Source organism: Stenella coeruleoalba (assembly GCF_951394435.1).
Source record: "Stenella coeruleoalba genome assembly, chromosome: 9".
NCBI classification, from domain to species: domain Eukaryota; kingdom Metazoa; phylum Chordata; class Mammalia; order Artiodactyla; family Delphinidae; genus Stenella; species Stenella coeruleoalba.
The window spans coordinates 86,507,141-86,525,060 of record NC_137155.1 but is presented as its reverse complement, the minus strand read 5'-3'; the positions used below and the strand labels follow the sequence as shown (position 1 = coordinate 86,525,060).

The following is a 17,920-nucleotide window of genomic DNA, read 5'->3' as shown; positions in this document are numbered from 1 at the left end:
TTCCTTGGATACCACTCCCAAATCCAACTGTGAAAGGCATGGCTTTGCTGAAGAATTGCTTTGCCGGTATACGGCCCATCGATGCCAACCTCAACACCGCCCAGTCAACATTTCATTATTCAGATGCTAGTGTTTTTACTATGTGTTCGGGCCCCATACTGTCTGCCAAAAGCTGTGTTAATTTACTTATTTCAGCTAAATAAAAAAAAAATCATTTAAAAAAAGGTTGATTGAATTTAGGAATTATATTCCTCAGAGAATTAGTAATGCTTCTCTGTATCCCTCAGGCCTCCATGTTCTCATCTTCCCCTTGTCAATGTTATTATGAATAGACTAATTCAATAATGAGATCATTCCCCATCAGAGAGACCACATAAATGCAGCATTCAGTCACACCTGGTTTCCCTAATCTGAGCAAGGAACGCTTTCCAACAAATTTAGCCTAAAATAGGGAATTTAATGAACACACACACAAATAGAAAGAAAGACAGGGAAGGAGGACAGAAAAGCAGAACAACAGGGTAGCAGTGGAAAAAATGGAGTGATAGATTGGAGAAGACAGGTTAAAAGTGAAGATACTTGGTTATACGATTTCAAAACGAAGATCGTAGCATAGATGTCTTAATAACTGTCAAAGTAATATCACATTTCATCATCCCCTTAAGTGTCTCAAGAATTATTTCAACTTTTCTTGAACTTCTACAAGAATCAAAAAATCAAGTGAAAAAACACAGAAATACTAAATATTAGGTAGGAGCATTCTGGACTATTAAAAACAAAAGACTTCCTCGTCATAAAGGAGTTCATGGAATAATTCATCTAGGTATAATCGCCAATAAAGCACCAACACCATAATCATTATCCATCCTGTTCAAAACTTGAGTTTTCATTAAAGCTCCAAAGGTCCACTGATTTAAAAAAGGTATGGCTAGTGTTGATACCATATGAAGAGAGAATAAAATTAACTCTTGTATCTGAAAAAGTGTACTATAAGGAAACACTAAAAACTGAGATCAGCACCCCTAGAAAAGAGAAAGTGAAAATGCTATTTAAAAAAGAACCTTCAATTACATAAAGTAACAGTGCGAGTAGTGATGAGTAACCATTTCCCCCCATTGAAAAAAAGAAGGGGGGATGGCTTTCAACTGGGAAAGATAGAAGAGATGAGGAAAAAGATTCATGTAAAAATACATTCAACACGTTATTTAGGATGAGAGAAAATGTAAAAGATTCATATGTCTACAAGTCTGCGTATACGTAGATAACTAAATTATGGTTTACTTACTCCATGGAACATTTGTTCAGGTGTTAAAAATAATACTTTCAAGGGATATTAATGGATATGGGAAAAACCATGCTTTCACAGATTATTATTGATATAGGAAAATGCAATTAAATGAGTAAAAAACCCTTTAACAATTTTGTAAAGAGAAATGATATGCATGCCCATGAGAACTCACCTAGACACACAGCACATGTACAAAAACCAGGAGAAAGTATATCACATATAATAGTCTCTAGATTAAAAGCTTATGACTAATGTTTATATATTCTTCTTTATATTTTATGTTACATATTTTATGCAATGAGTATATATTACTTTTACAATTAGAAAATAAAGTTACTAAAGTTCTGTAGTAAAAGAACTTAGGTTCGACAATAGGAAAAATTACCTGTTTAAGAGTTGTTAAACATCCAATAGAATTCTAGAGAATTACCTTCTCTATAACCAAAGTACATCTATTTGTTCCATTTTTTTCCTTTTTTTGAAATTGAGGTATAATTGACATATTAGTTTTAGATGTAAACATAATAATTCAATATATGCATATATTGTGAAATGATAATCACAGTAAGTTTAATTAACCTCCATCACTTCTGTTTCTCTTTTTTTTTTGTGGTACGCGGGCCTCTCACCACTGTGGCCTCTCCCGTTGCGGAGCACAGGCTCCGGACGCGCAGGCTCAGCGGCCATGGCTCACGGGCCCAGCCGCTCGGCGGCACGTGGGATCTTCCCGGACCAGGGCATGAACCCGTGTCCCCTGCATCGGCAGGCGGACTCTCAACCACTGCGCCACCAGGGAAGCCCTCATTTTTTTTTAAACTAAGTTTTTAAGTACTAAGAACCCATTTTAAAAAATGACTTGATAGACAATGAGGCCTTGGCTTTGGTACAGGAACTGAGCCCAATCTTTCCTCCTACCTTGCAAAGTCCAGGTCTGCCTCCCGAGACATGGTGATGTTTGTCAAATTCTGCTGAAGGACAAAAATGTTCCTACACATCTTCTTGATGCCAGACTCACTGATGCGCCTGAAGTACTGGGCGCCGTTAATAAGGATGCAGGAGATCAGGTGTCCTAGGCCTGAGGGATCAGCACAGGGCAGTGGGGAGGAAAGAGAAGACAGATTAGTGCCATCTTGCATAAACCGACATAGGATTTCTCTCTTCTACTGCTCAGAAAATTTAAATGACCAAGGAAAACTTATTTCTGATGGTTGGACCAGCTGATCTTACCATGATTTCAGAGTATTTAGACAGTGCCCAAGTAGTTACAAATGGGGAGACTTTCTGCTGGCAAAAAAACTGGTATATCTGCAGCTGCAGCGCTGCCGTATACAGTTAAAGCCGCCACTCCAGGGCTTAGAGTACACGCCAGGTTGCTTTAAACTACTGAAGTGCAAAGAACTCTTGTTTTTCTGTACAGTTATTTTAAAGCAGAGAAGAACACATGTAAATATGATGATCTGTTTGGTCTCCTTTTCCTCCTACAAAACAGGTAGGGGTGTACTTTTGGCTCAAAAGTTGATTGGCAACCTACGTAAGTAAAAATAAGAAAATGGGCTATTGGCATTCATGGTACTACACCTCAACACTGATAACAGAGTATACTTCTAAAGTAGTAACTGGAGAGAATGTAATCAGAAGCAAAGTGCAAAGGAAAAGCAGATCATGCATTAACTGTGGAGTTCCTACAAGACACCTGTGCACTTCTCTGGGGTATCGTTAAGTGATTTGTTCTCAAGGTCTATGAAATTCAGCAAAGAGCTGGGTAGTACATCAACAAACTAAGAGGTCCCATTCAGGTTACCCTAGGTAATGAAGTTGAGGAATGCTGGTTCAGAACAACCCGAGGCCCATGTGGGTTACCATTCTTAGAAGTTAGACTTTAATTCTAAATACTTGGAAGTAAGTAAACCTCTCTTCCTTCTTCTTCTCTTCTTCTTACAAAGTTGGACTCTGGCAAGATGTTCTCCCCAGAATTCTAAAGTTAGTCTGACTAGTCACAAGCGGCCTACTATTTTTATCTCAGGGCGTAATTTCAGGGTCAATGGCTCCTTCTGTCTTCAGAATGAGTTTTCCCTTGATTCGGATAAATATAGAAAAAGGACAGGAGAAGGCACTGTCTCTTGCTTCAGCTACACTCACCCTGTGTTGCTTCAAGACCACAGATTTGTGTGTATGTGCTACTATTTGAAAGTGAAGTAAAAAGCTTTTCACTCGAAGGGAAAGAAACACACACATGGATTTTACATTTAAAGCAAGACAGTTTATGTGAAAAATCTCTAGGTTATTTTGCTGTGATTCTCCTGAGCCCATAACTTCAGGCAGAATTTTGTTCTGCAGTGCTTTAATGTGGTCTGCCCTACTTGGAGGCTATGAGGCAATGCAATGCTTGTAGAGAATAATAAAGAAAGAAAGAAATGTATATACCAATTAAGTATAAGCAATTATAATAATAAACCAATTAAAAGTTGGTCTGCTTTGTATTATCACTATACATCAGGAATTCTAAACAATAGAACATCAGGAATTCTAAACAATATCTGTGATTAAAATACTCCTTAAAAAAAAAATTAAATACTCCTTCTTGACACACCAAGAAGACTGAGACCACTGCCACCTCCCCAACTTGGGAAACTCAATGTTATGCCTTTTGAATTTGGAAAGTGATATCACAGAGGGATAGCTAGCTTTTTAAATAGGAATTCTCAAATTTATGATTTTTTTTTATAGCTAAAATATCTTCTATGTCAGAGGATTATACCTGTATCTCAAGAAGATGTTGCTGCCCAGCAGAATTAGATGTTAAGAAATGTCTGGTCAAAATGAGATGAAACCTCTGGGATGTGAATGTTGATACGTGGGGCTTGGAAGAACCACTGTCAAGAGCCCGAAGGGAATTCTGCGTAGTCAGGAAAGTGATTTCTTAGATGCGCCCTGTACCGTCAAGCTACAGAGTATTGCTGCAGTCTCCAATTCACAGAGCCATGGGGCTGACTGATAGCCAACCTTTTTTCATACTTTCTGGCTAAAGTCTTTTAGGGATACTCCCCTTGAGAACAGATCTCCATCACTATAATTTAATGGGAAAACAGGATTTTTTTAGGGGGCAAGGGGTCCACATTTTCTAGAACAGGACCATTTCATAAAGCAAGACATGGTCATGCGTTGACACTCTCTTTCCATCTTTAGGCTGCCACAATCCTTTGCGCTAAGTACCTTCTTAATTGTTTTAAATGACACTGGCTCAATTCTGTGAGACGCCACAGATACTTTTGGCCCCCAAGTCCACATATAAACCAAGCAGAACAAGAATAAAAGGGGATATAATTTGAAATCCTAAAAGGGGTCCTTTGGAGGAATTCATCATGAAAATGATTTGGCTGGCGGTGCATTTTTTTAAATGTTGAAGGCGAATGCCTTTGGAAAGTACTGTCTTTCACACCCTTCCTTACTTGCTTGACCCTGAAGGCATTTATGGATGCAGCCTTCTTAAAACTGCTGCTAATCAGAGGTTTCTGTGTTTTTCAGACAACAATTCATTCTCTGAGAGAAACCTTCCTCTTCCAGTGATACTTTTAGCCAACGAGGGGATCTTTCAGGGTTGTCTCTGTTTGGTGTGTGTGTGTTTCTTTTTCCATTATGAGCTCCTCTTGAGTTAATCTGTGGTCCACTCTACAAATTTACCCAGCTCTCATGAGCAGCATGTCAATGAGTCAGCCTGGCTGCCATCTGCCTTACCTCGGATTAAATCTCCTTATGAAGAAGGAGCAGATGGAAGCCATACTGTTGCCTGCCTAGACACACACACAGAGGCTAGGCACTGCAGCTTTAAACCGAAAGGAAAAACAAACAAAAAATCAACAACCTTTTCCTACAAGTTTTGAACTTCAGTAATAGAGAAAATCAGGAAAACCTTCACCTTTCCTTCCTCCCAAACTCCCAGGGACAGAGGCAGGGTCTGACCTTCAAATATATACTGGAACTTGTGCTGCTGGAGGCTGGCACTCATGGCCTCCTCAATGGCGCTGATATCTTTGTTGAGCTTGACCACCAGAGGGTCATAATCCATACTTTCCACGTTAGCGACAATGGCGTAGTTCCCCTCCTTCGCTAGAGGGATGAGATAGTGGAAACAGTGAACCCTGAAAGGGAGAGGGATGGGGAAAGCAGTTAGTGATAACTCCTTCTGATGAAAATAACCATCTTCTTGTGACAGAGCACCCCAAAATTTAAGACAGCAGTGGCCCTGTACATTTTAATGTGTCCCGCCCCCTTTTCACCAGAAAGCCTTCTAAGTTACTCTATAGAAAAACTGAGTGATCTCAAACAAGTCAGCTTCTGTGATCCTCGCTTGTTTAATCCATACACTGGGGGTGAAGAGTAGATGAGCTCTAAAATCCTTTCCATGACAAGATTGCTTGCATAGAGTGAAAAGCATTATCTCTTTCAAGCAGATACTGTTGTAGTGAAAATGAGAGGCAGAGGTCACAGATCTTTGAAACTGGTTTCAATTGCCATTTACTAGCTGTGTGACTTCAGGCAAGTTACTTTCTCTCTCTAGGCCTCAGTTTCCTTATCTGTAAAATGGGGATGATAACACATACCTCACAAGGTGCTCCGAGGAGCTACTACATAGAAAGAGTAGAGAGCACGGGGGCTGGCGATATTATATTTATCATTGTTAACCTATTACTTAACCCAAACACTTACTGAACATGTATGAGTGTGTTAGAAATTGTGCTAGGCCCTGGGAATGTGAGACACAGTTTGTGCCATTAAAGACGCCACAGCCTAATGGGGATGACCAAGAAAAAAATGACCCAAAGATGACAGTTTCTCACTCAGAAGCATGTGTACCCAGGGTGCCACGGAAGTTTGCAGAGGAAAGGTTCAGAACAGGAGGTGATACCGGTCACAGAGGACATATCTGAGTGAGCTTGAGGAAGGAGTACATTCCTATGTTGAAATGCCCCGAGTCAGTCTGATAATGTAAAATTCTTAGGTTCTTTTTGGTAGGTATCATTAACTGCCAAGGAACTCTGAGATGCGTAAGGATTGGCTACTCCATAACCTCTGTATTAAGCTGTAATGAAAGACGTTGCAGGCCAAATAATTCTACCACTCATACAGGTATTTATTAAAAACAAACATACAAACCCCCTGCACCATCCATTGGCAGGCATAGTTGAAAACAGGTTGTTCTGTAAGCTTAGGGATTGTTTTAGGTTCTCTGTCTGATCTTGACATGGAAGGTTGACTGGGAGTAGACATAATGACAATTCAGAGTTAGGATTCTGTTATGCTTAGAGTTGGCATCAGGTAACAAGAAATATTCCTAAACAAATGGCCACAGCCTTGGGCATCATCCCCAATGATGCAACTATAGGCTTAACCATAATTTTTCTTTTTTTTGAGTCAGGTTTACTGACAGATAATTTACAAACAGTCAATTCACCCGTTTTAGTGTACGCTTTTATGAGTTTTGACAAATGCAGCCAGTTGTATAAGCATCAGCATAATCAAATTATAGAACAATACCATCACCTCCAGAGTTCCCTTGGGCCACCCTTGAAGTCAACCCCTTCTTCTACCCCAAGGCTCCTGCAGCCACAGCTCTATTTTCAGTCCCCACAGTTTTGTCTCTTCCAGATGCCATACAAATGCAATCATACAGCATGTGGCCTTTGGGGTTTGGCTTCTTTCAATCTGAGATTTATCCATGTTGCTGTTCATTCCTCGTGATTGCTGAGTGGCCTCCTGCATATGGATGTGCTACAATTTAACCCTTCACCAGCTAACATCTGGGTTGTTTCTAGTTTGGGGTGATTATGAATAAAGCTGCTTCGTGTATAGGTTTTTGTGTAAATATAAAATTTCCTTTTTCTTGGGTAAATATCTACAAGTGGGATTGCTGCATCATATGGTACATAGACATTTAATTTTATAAGAAACTGCTAAACTGTTTTTCAAAGCAGCTGTGTGCTATTTTGCTTTCCTACTACCAATGTACAAGAGTTCCAGTTGCTCCACATCCTCAAAAGCACTTAACTGCTGTCAGGTCTTTTTTTAAATTTAAGCTTTATGGAGGTATAATTGACATTAAACTATAAGATATTTAGTGTATGCCATGGTAATTTTTTTTTTTTTTTTTTTTTTTTTTTTTTGTGGTACGCGGGCTTCTCACTGTTGTGGCCTCTCCCGTTGCGGAGCACAGGCTCCGGATGCGCAGGCTCAGCGGCCATGGCTCACGGGCCCAGCCGCTCCGCGGCATGTGCGATCTTCCCGGACCGGTGCACGAACCCGTGTCCCCTGCATCGGCAGGCGGACTCTCAGCCACTGCACCACCAGGGAAGCCCTGCCCTGGTAATTTGATATCTGCACACCCTGTGAAAGGATTCCCTTCATCTAGTTAATTAACACACCCATCACCTCACATATTTAGCCTTTTTTTTTAACATCTTTATTGGAGTATAATTGCTTTACAATGGTGTGTTAGTTTCTGTTTTATAACAATGAGAACATGAAGTACTACTCTCTCAGCAAATTTCAATTATACAATACAGTGTTATCAACTATAGTCATTCTGGTTTACATTAGATCCTCAGACCTTATTTATCTTAGAGCTGAAATTTGTACCCTTTTACCAGCCACTTCCTATTTCTCTCATCCTCCAGCCACCACTTTTCTACTCTGTTTCTGTGATTTTTTTAAAAAAAGATTCCACATATAAGTGATACCATGCAGTAGTTGTCTTTCTTTGTCTAGTTTATTTCTTTTAGGATAATGTCCTCAAGTGCTTACCAATTAAAAAAAATTCTTTTAAGTCATTCTAATAGATGTATAGTGGTGTCTCATTGTGGTTTTAATTTGCATTTTCCTAGTGACTAATGATGCTGGACATATTTTCATGTGTTTATTTGCCATCCATACATCTTTTTTTTTTTTAAGTTTTTTTTTGATTTGGACCATTTTAAAAGTCTTTACTGAACTTGTTACAATATTGCTTCTGTTTTATGCTTTGTTTTTTTGGCCAAGGGGCATGTGGGATCCCAGCTCCCTGACCAGGGATCGAACCCACACTCCCTGCATTGGAAGGCAAAGTCCCAACCCACCAGACTGCCAGGGAAGTCCCGCCATCTATATATGTTTGTGTTCACATCATTTGCCTAATTTTTTTATTGACTTGTTTTCTTATTATTAACTTTTTTTTTTTTTTTTTTTTTTTTGCGGTACGCGGGCCTCTCACTGTCGTGGCCTCTCCCGTTGCGGAGCACAGGCTCCGGACGCGCAGGCTCAGCGGCCATGGCTCACAGGCCCAGCCGCTCCGCGGCATGTGGGATCCTCCCGGACGGGGACACGAAGCCGTGTCCCCCGTGTCCCCTGCATCAGCAGGCAGACTCTCAACCACTGCGCCACCAGGGAAGCCCTATTATTAACTTTTGAGAGTTCTTTATATATGCTGGATACAAGCTGACATGCATTTCGTAAACATTTTCTCCCAATCTTTGGCTCGTCTTTTCATCTTAACAATGTCTTTCAAAGAATTGTTTTAAATTTTGATGAAGTTTAATTTACCAGTTTTTTCTTTTATGGGTGGTACTCTGAGGGTCAGCTTTAAGAAATCTTTGCCCAAACAAAGTTACAAAGATTTCTTCCTATATTTACTTCTAGGAGTTTTATAGTTTGAGGTTTTACATTTAGAGCTATGACCATTTTAAGCTAAGTTTTACAAAGGATGTGCTATATTTTTATAACCTGCTCATGGAAGGGAATCCAAGTATCTTGACTACTAGTTCATTTTCATGATAGGTGATCACCTTAACAGTTGCTAATCAACTAATAATTAATTTTGCCAATAAAAGCTCATTCTGACATTCATGTGCTAATTATTAAAGTATATGGCTTGGATCAGGATACCAGTAATGGCATCAGTTGCAGTCCCTCCAGAATGTGACATTTTTGGTATAATGAAAGTTGATCAACCCTGGAGTGGGATTCACGCCTAGGGAAATTGATTGCTCCTGTGGTTGAAGTTTAAACTAAGTAACTCTTAGTTGAAAAATAAAATCAAGCCATTAATGCTAAAGTATTTTTACAGTAAATTATAGACATTACAACCTCAGACGATGGGAAGACCACATATCAATACAAAGGCATGAGGGTGTGAATGGAGGACAGTTTTAAGGAATGACCGGAAGGTCCTTTTAGTACATACAGATCACATGACAGAGGCGTGAGGCGAGCTTGGGGAGATGTGCAGGGGCCAGGTCATCATAAGCTTTGAGGCCATCTAAGGACTCTGGGCTTTATGTGAGAAGTCACAGGGAGTCTTAAGAGGATTTTAAGAGGTGAAATTATATAATCAGATATGAGCTTTGGCAAGATGACTCTGCACAGTATAAAGGGTGAATTAATGGTGGAGAATGGTAGAAATTAGAAGTAGAGACTACTTAGGTAGGAAATTACTATGAATTGGAGGTGAGTGCTTATGCGATCCTGAAGTGAGTGGCAGAGAGGAGAGATAAAAACTGTTTTAAGATATTATCTTCCTCTCCCAAAATGATTAGAGATGAAAAGAAATTAAAATAGTCATTGGCAAATGTCAAATTCAGAAAAAGGGTTTTTTTCTTTTTCTTTTGAATTCTGGCATGTTGTTGCTGACCTTAACACAACTTTGGCATTAAGGTTTTCTGCAAATATTGCTGATTACACAGCGGGATGGTTGATTTTCAGAAAGTGCACACTTAGGATACCAACAGCGACAGGCAGTTACTGTGCAACCCACTTAGAACCCTCCTGATGGTGAGAGAAATCAGCTGATAAAGGTGACATTCTTAGCATCTTAGACTCAAATGGCAACTTAATTTTCTTCTTCTAAAGTTCAAATAGAAAAAAAAAACACAACGTCAACAATTTTTAATGGTCTCACCATGTCTTTCATCTCTTGGGGGTGTCACATGCCTTATGATTCAAACTTTAAAAAAGCACTGCTTAGTGGTTAAATGTGACCTACAGTGACACAGGTAAAATGTCACATGCTCTTTGGATGGGTTCTTCAACACAGAACCTACTGGATTTGAGAACCCTTTTCGTTTTTTTTTTTTTTTTTTTTTTTTAGTGAAACAAATAAAGTGTTTATTAGGAGGAAAAAGTACGTGTGGATAGACACACAGGCGGGGAGAACCCTTTTTGGTTTTAACTTTAACAATGTTAAAGAAAAAGATGGGCTATGGATATAAAATATTTGAGGGAATAAGACAAATTTTTGGCATTTGAAGTTGTTCTGGACTTGCTAGCTTTCCCCATTAATTTTTTCCCATTAAGTTTTTTTGTCTATTCTATCTGTGCTCTCTTATTATAGTGGCTTCTTGGGTAAAAGTGCCAGAGACAGTGCCTAACTAGCCACTTCTTCATTGTACCAGCTCCTGGACCACACGGCCTGAGTTCTAATTCTCCTTTACAGCGGGATGGGAACAAAACAAACCTTAGCTGCTGATGGTGACAAGGATGATGCTGGCCTTGCAGTCTTCGTACCTCTTAAATACATGTCACGGACTGCCAAGTGAAAATGATCTCCAAACCAGCTCATTTTCTTTAATGAGCAACAGGTTTTGTTTGGGGAACCCACACTTACTTTATCTGGGTTTGATTTCAAACCAGCTAATTCTCGAGAGTCACGGAGCGCTTATTATGCAGCAGGACTGTTCCAGGTTCTGGAGCCAGAGCAGTGAAGGAGGCACACCTGATTCCTGCCTTCTATGTGCTAATGGTTTCTTCCACAGTCACCCACCATGGGTGCCCAGAGCACTTAGCCATCTCCTCTATTCTAGCTCTGGACAACTACAGTAATGATTTAGTTGAGATTTTCCTTACTAATTTTCTATCATCAACTGTACAAACAAAAGCTTGTTACTGTGACAAGGAATGAATAAAATTGTGTCAACATTCACTATCTGAGCAGTACATGGAGTGTTCTGTCTAGTTTTTTGTACCGTACTTGAGAGGAACAAAGACAATTTGGAGCACATTCATAGGAAAGCAACCTGAATGTTGAAACCATGTTAAATGAAGACATAAGGAAATTTAATTTGGAAAAAATAAACATGTTTACTGTTTTCATTTAAAGTCAGGGAAAGATAATTCTGCATCCAGGCCTCTAAAACTCAGTGTTTTTTTGTTATCTATTCTTAAAATGATCTTTTTCTGTTTTTAAACTAATGATGAAGGAGATATAGCAATAGGTGTTACAGCATTGAATGGTTTCTTGTAAAGTTAATAAACAATGACTAAAATATGTTCGGCATTATTAAGAACAGTACTGCCAATATGTACAAAAATAAAAAGGGCAGGATAGAGGTCAAGGATTGAAAAGATCTTACTCAAAGACCTTTGGGTAAGGCAAAGATGCCTTGAAAGTATCCCACTTGGAATTGACTACACACTACAGGCTGATAATTCCAAATGAAGAGCACACCGTGAACCCACACAACCAATGGCATAAATTCCAGGAGCCGTGACAGTAATTAATTTGATGTCCCCTTGTTTTTCTACGCAACCCAGGTAACAGAGGCATCAGAGTGTTACTGGGTGTTTTTTCCCCCCGTCGATTGCGTTTATCTTATTCACAGAAAATACCCGATTTATTTCACTGTCAGCTTGTAAATAAATAGAAAACAAATCTAACACTTATCATAAAACAAATCAGAAATCATAGAGAAAAAGTCTTTATTTCTCAACAACTGAATGTAAGAAATAAGATCAGAAATAATGCTGAGTAAAATAGACTTGAAATCTACCATGCTACTTCAGTTGCCCTACTCGAAGGTCTCCACAAGCAATACAGAAGTAACTCACTGGACAAGATAATGAAGAATGAAAAAAGCAAGCAGCATACAAAAGGAGTGACATCAACAATACGTTATCAAGTAAGCTTTGCCTGAGCACACCTGCAAGATAGCCAAGTTCTAACAGGAGTCCAAACATACGAACCAAAATCCTATTTACATTTTTTTTTTTTTTTTTTTTTTTCCGGTATGCGGGCCTCTCACCGCTGTGGCCTCACCCGCCGCGGAGCACAGGCTCCAGACGCGCAGTCTCAGCGGCCATGGCTCACGGGCCCAGCCGCTCTGCGGCATGTGGGATCCTCCCGGACCGGGGCACGAACCCGCGTCCCCTGCATCGGCAGGCGAACTCTCAACCACTGCGCCACCAGGGAAGCCTCCTATTTACATTTTTAAAACCTAAATCTACTAAAGACTTGAAACAAAAAGGCAATACTCTATCAACTTTAATAATGTCTCACAGTAATACAAAATAAAATGTATTACTATACACTTTCTGATCCTGAGCGTTTTTTGTTTGTTTGTTTTTGTTTTTCTTTTTGCGGTACGTGGGCCTCTCACTGTTGTGGCCTCTCCCGTTGCAGAGCAACAGGCTCCGGACGCTCAGGCTCAGCAGCCATGGCTCATGGGCGCAGCTGCTCCACGACATGTGGGATCTTCCCAGATCGGGGCACGAACCCGTGTCCCCTGCATGGGCAGGCGGACTCTCAACCACTGTGCCACCAGGGAAGCCCCAGATCCTGAGGGTTTTGATCCTGATGTTTCAAAACTATATATCCAACTGTCTCTTTGACATTGGTATCCAGATGTCTAATAAGCATCTCAAACCAAACATCACCAAAATGGAATTCTTGATTTCTACCCCTCCCCCAACCTTTCTCAGTCCCTCAGTCTCTCTCACCTCACTCAATGGTCTTGGCATCCACATAGTTTTGCTCTGTGGTTTCCCTGGAGTCCTGGCCCCAAAGCTGTGGTTTTCCTGGAGTCCTTTCTTTCTCTCACTGCCACCAGTCCTGCACCCAATCCAATCTATCAATACATCAGCTCTACCTTGAGAACATGTCCCAAATCCAACACTTCTCACGCCTTCACCTCTGTCATTCTGGTGCTCATATCTGGTCTTAACTGATCCCTCTGCTTCCATTCATATTTCTCCCTGCAATTTTTTTCCCATACAACAGCCAGACTGATCTTTTAAAAATGTGAATGAGTGAATGAATGAATGAATATCTCCCCCTTGCTTAAAACCTTCTAATAGCTTCTTGATGCACTTAGAATAAAATATGAACTCATGCTGTACAGCAGAGAATGGCACAGCACTGTAAATCAACTACACTTCAATAAAAAAAATAAAACAATCCGAACTCTTCACGTGGTCTGTAAGACCCTATAATGAGTCGGGCTCCATGACCCCACGTGCTCAGGCTCCAGCCTGCCTCTTTACCTTTCCTTCCATTCCTCCCCACCTCCTTATTCACCGGGCTACAATCATACTGGATTCCTCTCTGTTCCTCAAATCTGCCAGTTTGGTTTTGTCTCAGGACCTCGTGAGTGCCCCTCCCTGCCTGAAACTCTTCTCCACTAGGTCTTTGTACAGATGGCTCTTTCTTGGTACCTCGGCACAATTTCCCTGGCCATTTTATCTATGAAACAAAATACCAGATCTCCCTTTCTCATCAACCCTAGCCGTTCTCTACACTGTCCAGTATAACAATAGCTACATGTGGCCACTGAACACTTGTAACGTGACTAATCCAAATTTTGATGGGCCGTAGCATAGAAGATGAAGTAGATTTCAAAGGCTTAGGACAAAAAAATGCAAAATAGATTAATAATTTTTATGTTAATTCCACACTGAAATGATAATATTTTGGATATACCGGGTTGGATAAAATATATTATGATTTACGTGTTTCTATATTTTCAAATGGAACCATTAGAATATTTAAATTATTTATGTGGTTCACATGTGTAAGCTCACTTTATATTTCTATTTGATAGCGTGGTTTAATTCCATTCTGCTATTTTTTTTTTTTAGTTACACTAACCTGAAATTTCCCTTTTTATTTACTCACTGGCTGTTTACCCCAATTAGAATGTAGCTCTATGAAAGTAGGGACCTTGAGTGTTTTTGTCATTGTTGTATCCGAATTCTTAGACCACTGTCTGGAACAAAGACAGCACTCAATAAATATTTATTGAATGAATAAATAAATGATTGGAGACTTTCTGGTCTTTTCTTCCTACTGTTTCTAGAGGTGTGATAATAGAGTCTACTAAAGCTAATCAGAATATTCTACACTTCAGGGGAAGAAGCAAGAGTCCAAGAATATCATATCTTGGAAATTTCTTGAATTATGATTGAACTTAATATCTTCAATTGGGTTTTAGGTTCTTTTTTTTTTAATATTTATTTCTTTATTTGGTGGCACAGGGTCTTAGTTGCAGCAGGTGGGCTCCTTAGTTGCAGCTCCAGGGCTCCTTAGTTGCGGCTTGCCAGCTTCTTAGTTGTGACGTGTGAACTCTTAGTAGCAGCATGAATGTGGGATCTAGTTCCCTGACCAGGGATCAAACTTGGGCCCCCTGTATTGGGAGCACGGAGTCTTATCTACTGCGCCACCGGAGGAGTCCTGGTTTTAGGTTCTTAAAGAAAGGGATCATGGTTCTTGCATCTGTATACTCCCTTCTTAGTATAGATTAGCATAGTACCTTACTAAAAATATCAATGGCAATAAAGTCATCATAGTCGAAAAGCTACCATATTTTGAGCACTTACTCTGTGGTAGGCATTGTACTTATAACTTATCACTTCATTTATAAAATCTCTAAGTTAGAAATTACTGTTCCTATTTTTAAGAGGAGGAAACTGAGTTAGTAAAGTTAATTAACTGACTTAAGATGGCCTAGCCAACTAGTATAGACATTCCAATCTAGATCATTCTGATGTCATAGGCCATGCAAACTCCAAACCACCATATTCACAATACAGCATATGCTTAAAAACTTTAACACTAAAAATCACTTTCAGTGTAAAAAAAAGACATCTATAATATGAACCAAAAATGATAGTGACACTCTCCAGACATAAGCGAGTGATTTATGACCCACAGTGCAATTAAATCACAGTCTTCTGCTTGGCTGTGTCATACCTTACTTCCAGGTGTAGGACCAGCAAGCAGCGGTCAGCCATGTCCTGGAAAGATTTTGCAAGTTCGCTCAGAGTCTGCATGATCTGCTCTGACACTGGTGGGAGATCCACATTCACGTGGGTATCTTGAGCAGGAGACAGATCTGAAAGAAGGGGTGAGGACAAAACACCAATCATTTCATTAGATGCCTACAGATAGCTTTTGAAATGACATATGATTTTGTTGTTCATCATGTTGTTTTTATCAATTTGGCTAATACTAGTGTTGGCAGCATCAGACATCTGAGACATGACAGACTATTTCGGTACTTGATTAAACATAAAAGCCCAGCTGATTGTCTTGCATCAATTCACAGAATGACAGAAACAGGAGCTCAGAGTTGGAAGTGAACTTAGTAATCTAGCCCAACCATGTGGCCTATGCTTGTGTTATTTGTACATCTTCAAGTGGCTGTTCAGCTTCTGCTTGCACACCCACACAAATGTTTGTGAAAGGAAACTCAGTTCCTCTTGCGGCAGCCTATTCCATCTAAGAAAGATGTGACCATCTTACATCAAGCCATGTCTGTTGTCATTGACTTCTGATCATTGGCCCTGGTTCTGCCAACTTAAAAATCACTCTTAATTGTGTCAGTACTTCAAGTACTAAAGATATCTCTTTTGGCTTCCCTGAAGTCTTCTCCTTTTTGGGCTAAATGTCCCCAGACTTTTCAACTATTCTCCAAATAATCCAACTGAGTCATTTTATAATTCTCATAATTCACCAAAAAAAAATTCCAATTGTTCTGTATTTCCCTTGAAATGTGGGACTTAGGACCAAACATAATAAATACCACAGAGTGGTCTGACCTGTCTAGAAAGAGTGATCAATTCGCTTGTTCTAGAAGCCGTGCTCCTTGCGTGTAAGCCTAGAATCTCCTGGGGTGGTGTGGGGCGAGGGAACAGGATGTGCTGCATTCTCCTTAACTCAAACAGAGCTTACTTACAATCGGTTAAAAGCCCTAAAAAGGTCTTTTGGGAAAATTTGATAAACCTACCTTCTCTATCTCTTGCAAGTAATTGATAAAATATTTAATAGCATTTGGCCATTTTCTACAGGAAAATACTAAATAGCAAAAATGTGAACTACGTTTCCTTATGTCTAGACTTCTGTTGTGTATCCAGTTCCCCATAATTTCTCAAAGATCATCAACAATAATTTGGCAATTTAATTCAAAAGTTCTTTGAATTCTCTAGAGACTCAAAGGCTGGCCTTGAGTCCCGTCTCCACTATTTACTTATTATTGTGACCGAGAGCTAATGGCAAATTCCTTCTGCCTCAGTTTCTTCTGTAAGATGGAGATAACATACCTTCAGAATGTTGTTGGGAACACTGAGTAAGTTACAGCTGTTGGGAGTACTGAATGGGTTAATGTAGATAAACTGCTTCGGACAATAGCATGTAAAACTCACTGAATATTAATATAAATAATAAACACAAGTAATAATTATTCTTTAGCAAGTGATTTGTCCAGGTTAAGAGTCCTAAGCTTAATTATAGCAACAAGGTACTTAAAAGATATAATTCCATCCACCTTGAGGTTCAATTTCCATTTATTAGTATCTTTTGCTTTTCCATGTGAAAATTCTTCTCCTTCTCAGAGGATGCAGTGTCATTTGGAAGAAGGGCTCCCTGGACTTAGGGGACATGGGATTTGGCGAGGCACTACTGGCTAACTTGGGAGGTGTCCACCTCACAGAGCAGGGAGTCAACATATGTCGTGGAAGGCATATCTGCAGTTGTGGGCTTTCAGAGCTGCATCTGTTCCTAGACTCAGCCAAGCACAGAGACAAGCCTGGAGAGACTGTCAAGAATTAAAAGGTTAAGTTCTCCTCAGTGGAAACAGACTTCAATAAATTAAAATATCATGGCAAACACACACAAAAAAGAATTTTGTTCAAGGGAACTGACGTGTAAGGAGGAAGGAAATATAGCGATGGAGATTTAAACTTATTACCAGCCTTGGTGTCGTCCGAGATGTTCACTAACTCGGACTGCAGGACTGGATGCAGACACTGCTTTCCTTCTAATGCTATCATTATTCAAGTTGTTTGACTGCAAGGTGAGATTACTGCCTTCATAATGTTTTCTTTTGGCAGACTGGATGAAAGCAACTATAAGTAACGCTAGTCTAATATTTCAAGGCATTTTAGTGCTTTTGATTTCTCTGTTGTGTGACACTACCTGTTCCATGAAGAGCAACGTATATATCAATAAAAAAAGGGAAAGGGGCTTCACTGGTGGCGCAGTGGTTAAGAATCTGCCTGCCAATGCAGGGGACACGGGTTCAAGCCCTGGTCTGGGAAGATCCCACATGCCGTGGAGCAACTAAGCCTGTGCGCCACAACTACTGAGCCTACGCTCTAGAGCCCGCGTGCCACAACTACTGAGCCTGCGCGTTAGAGCCCACGCTCTGCGACAAGAGAAGCCACCACAATGAGAGGCCCACGCACCGCAACGAAGAGTAGCCCCCGCTCTCCACAACTAGAGAAAGCCCACACACAGCAACGAAGACCCGTGCAGCCAAAAATAAATAAATTTAAATAAATAAATAAAAAGGAAGAAATCAGATCCTAAGGAAACTGGGCTCATGGTCCAAGGTCTAA

At 40.0% G+C, this 17,920-nt stretch overlaps 1 protein-coding gene across 4 annotated transcripts in view; it reads right to left on the bottom strand.

Moving 5' to 3' along the window:
* The window catches only part of EXOC4 (exocyst complex component 4), an 831,307-nt gene that overhangs the window by 61,592 nt on the left and 751,795 nt on the right, over positions 1-17,920 (bottom strand). For all 4 annotated transcript variants that reach the window (XM_079931122.1, XM_079931120.1, XM_079931121.1 and 1 more), the window contains exons 15-17: positions 15,276-15,417; positions 5,249-5,427; positions 2,204-2,363 (exon numbers count right to left, since the gene is read on the bottom strand). In XM_079931122.1, coding sequence (XP_079787248.1) covers positions 2,204-2,363; positions 5,249-5,427; positions 15,276-15,417 — 481 coding nt within the window. The remainder of the gene's footprint in view (positions 1-2,203; positions 2,364-5,248; positions 5,428-15,275; positions 15,418-17,920) is intronic.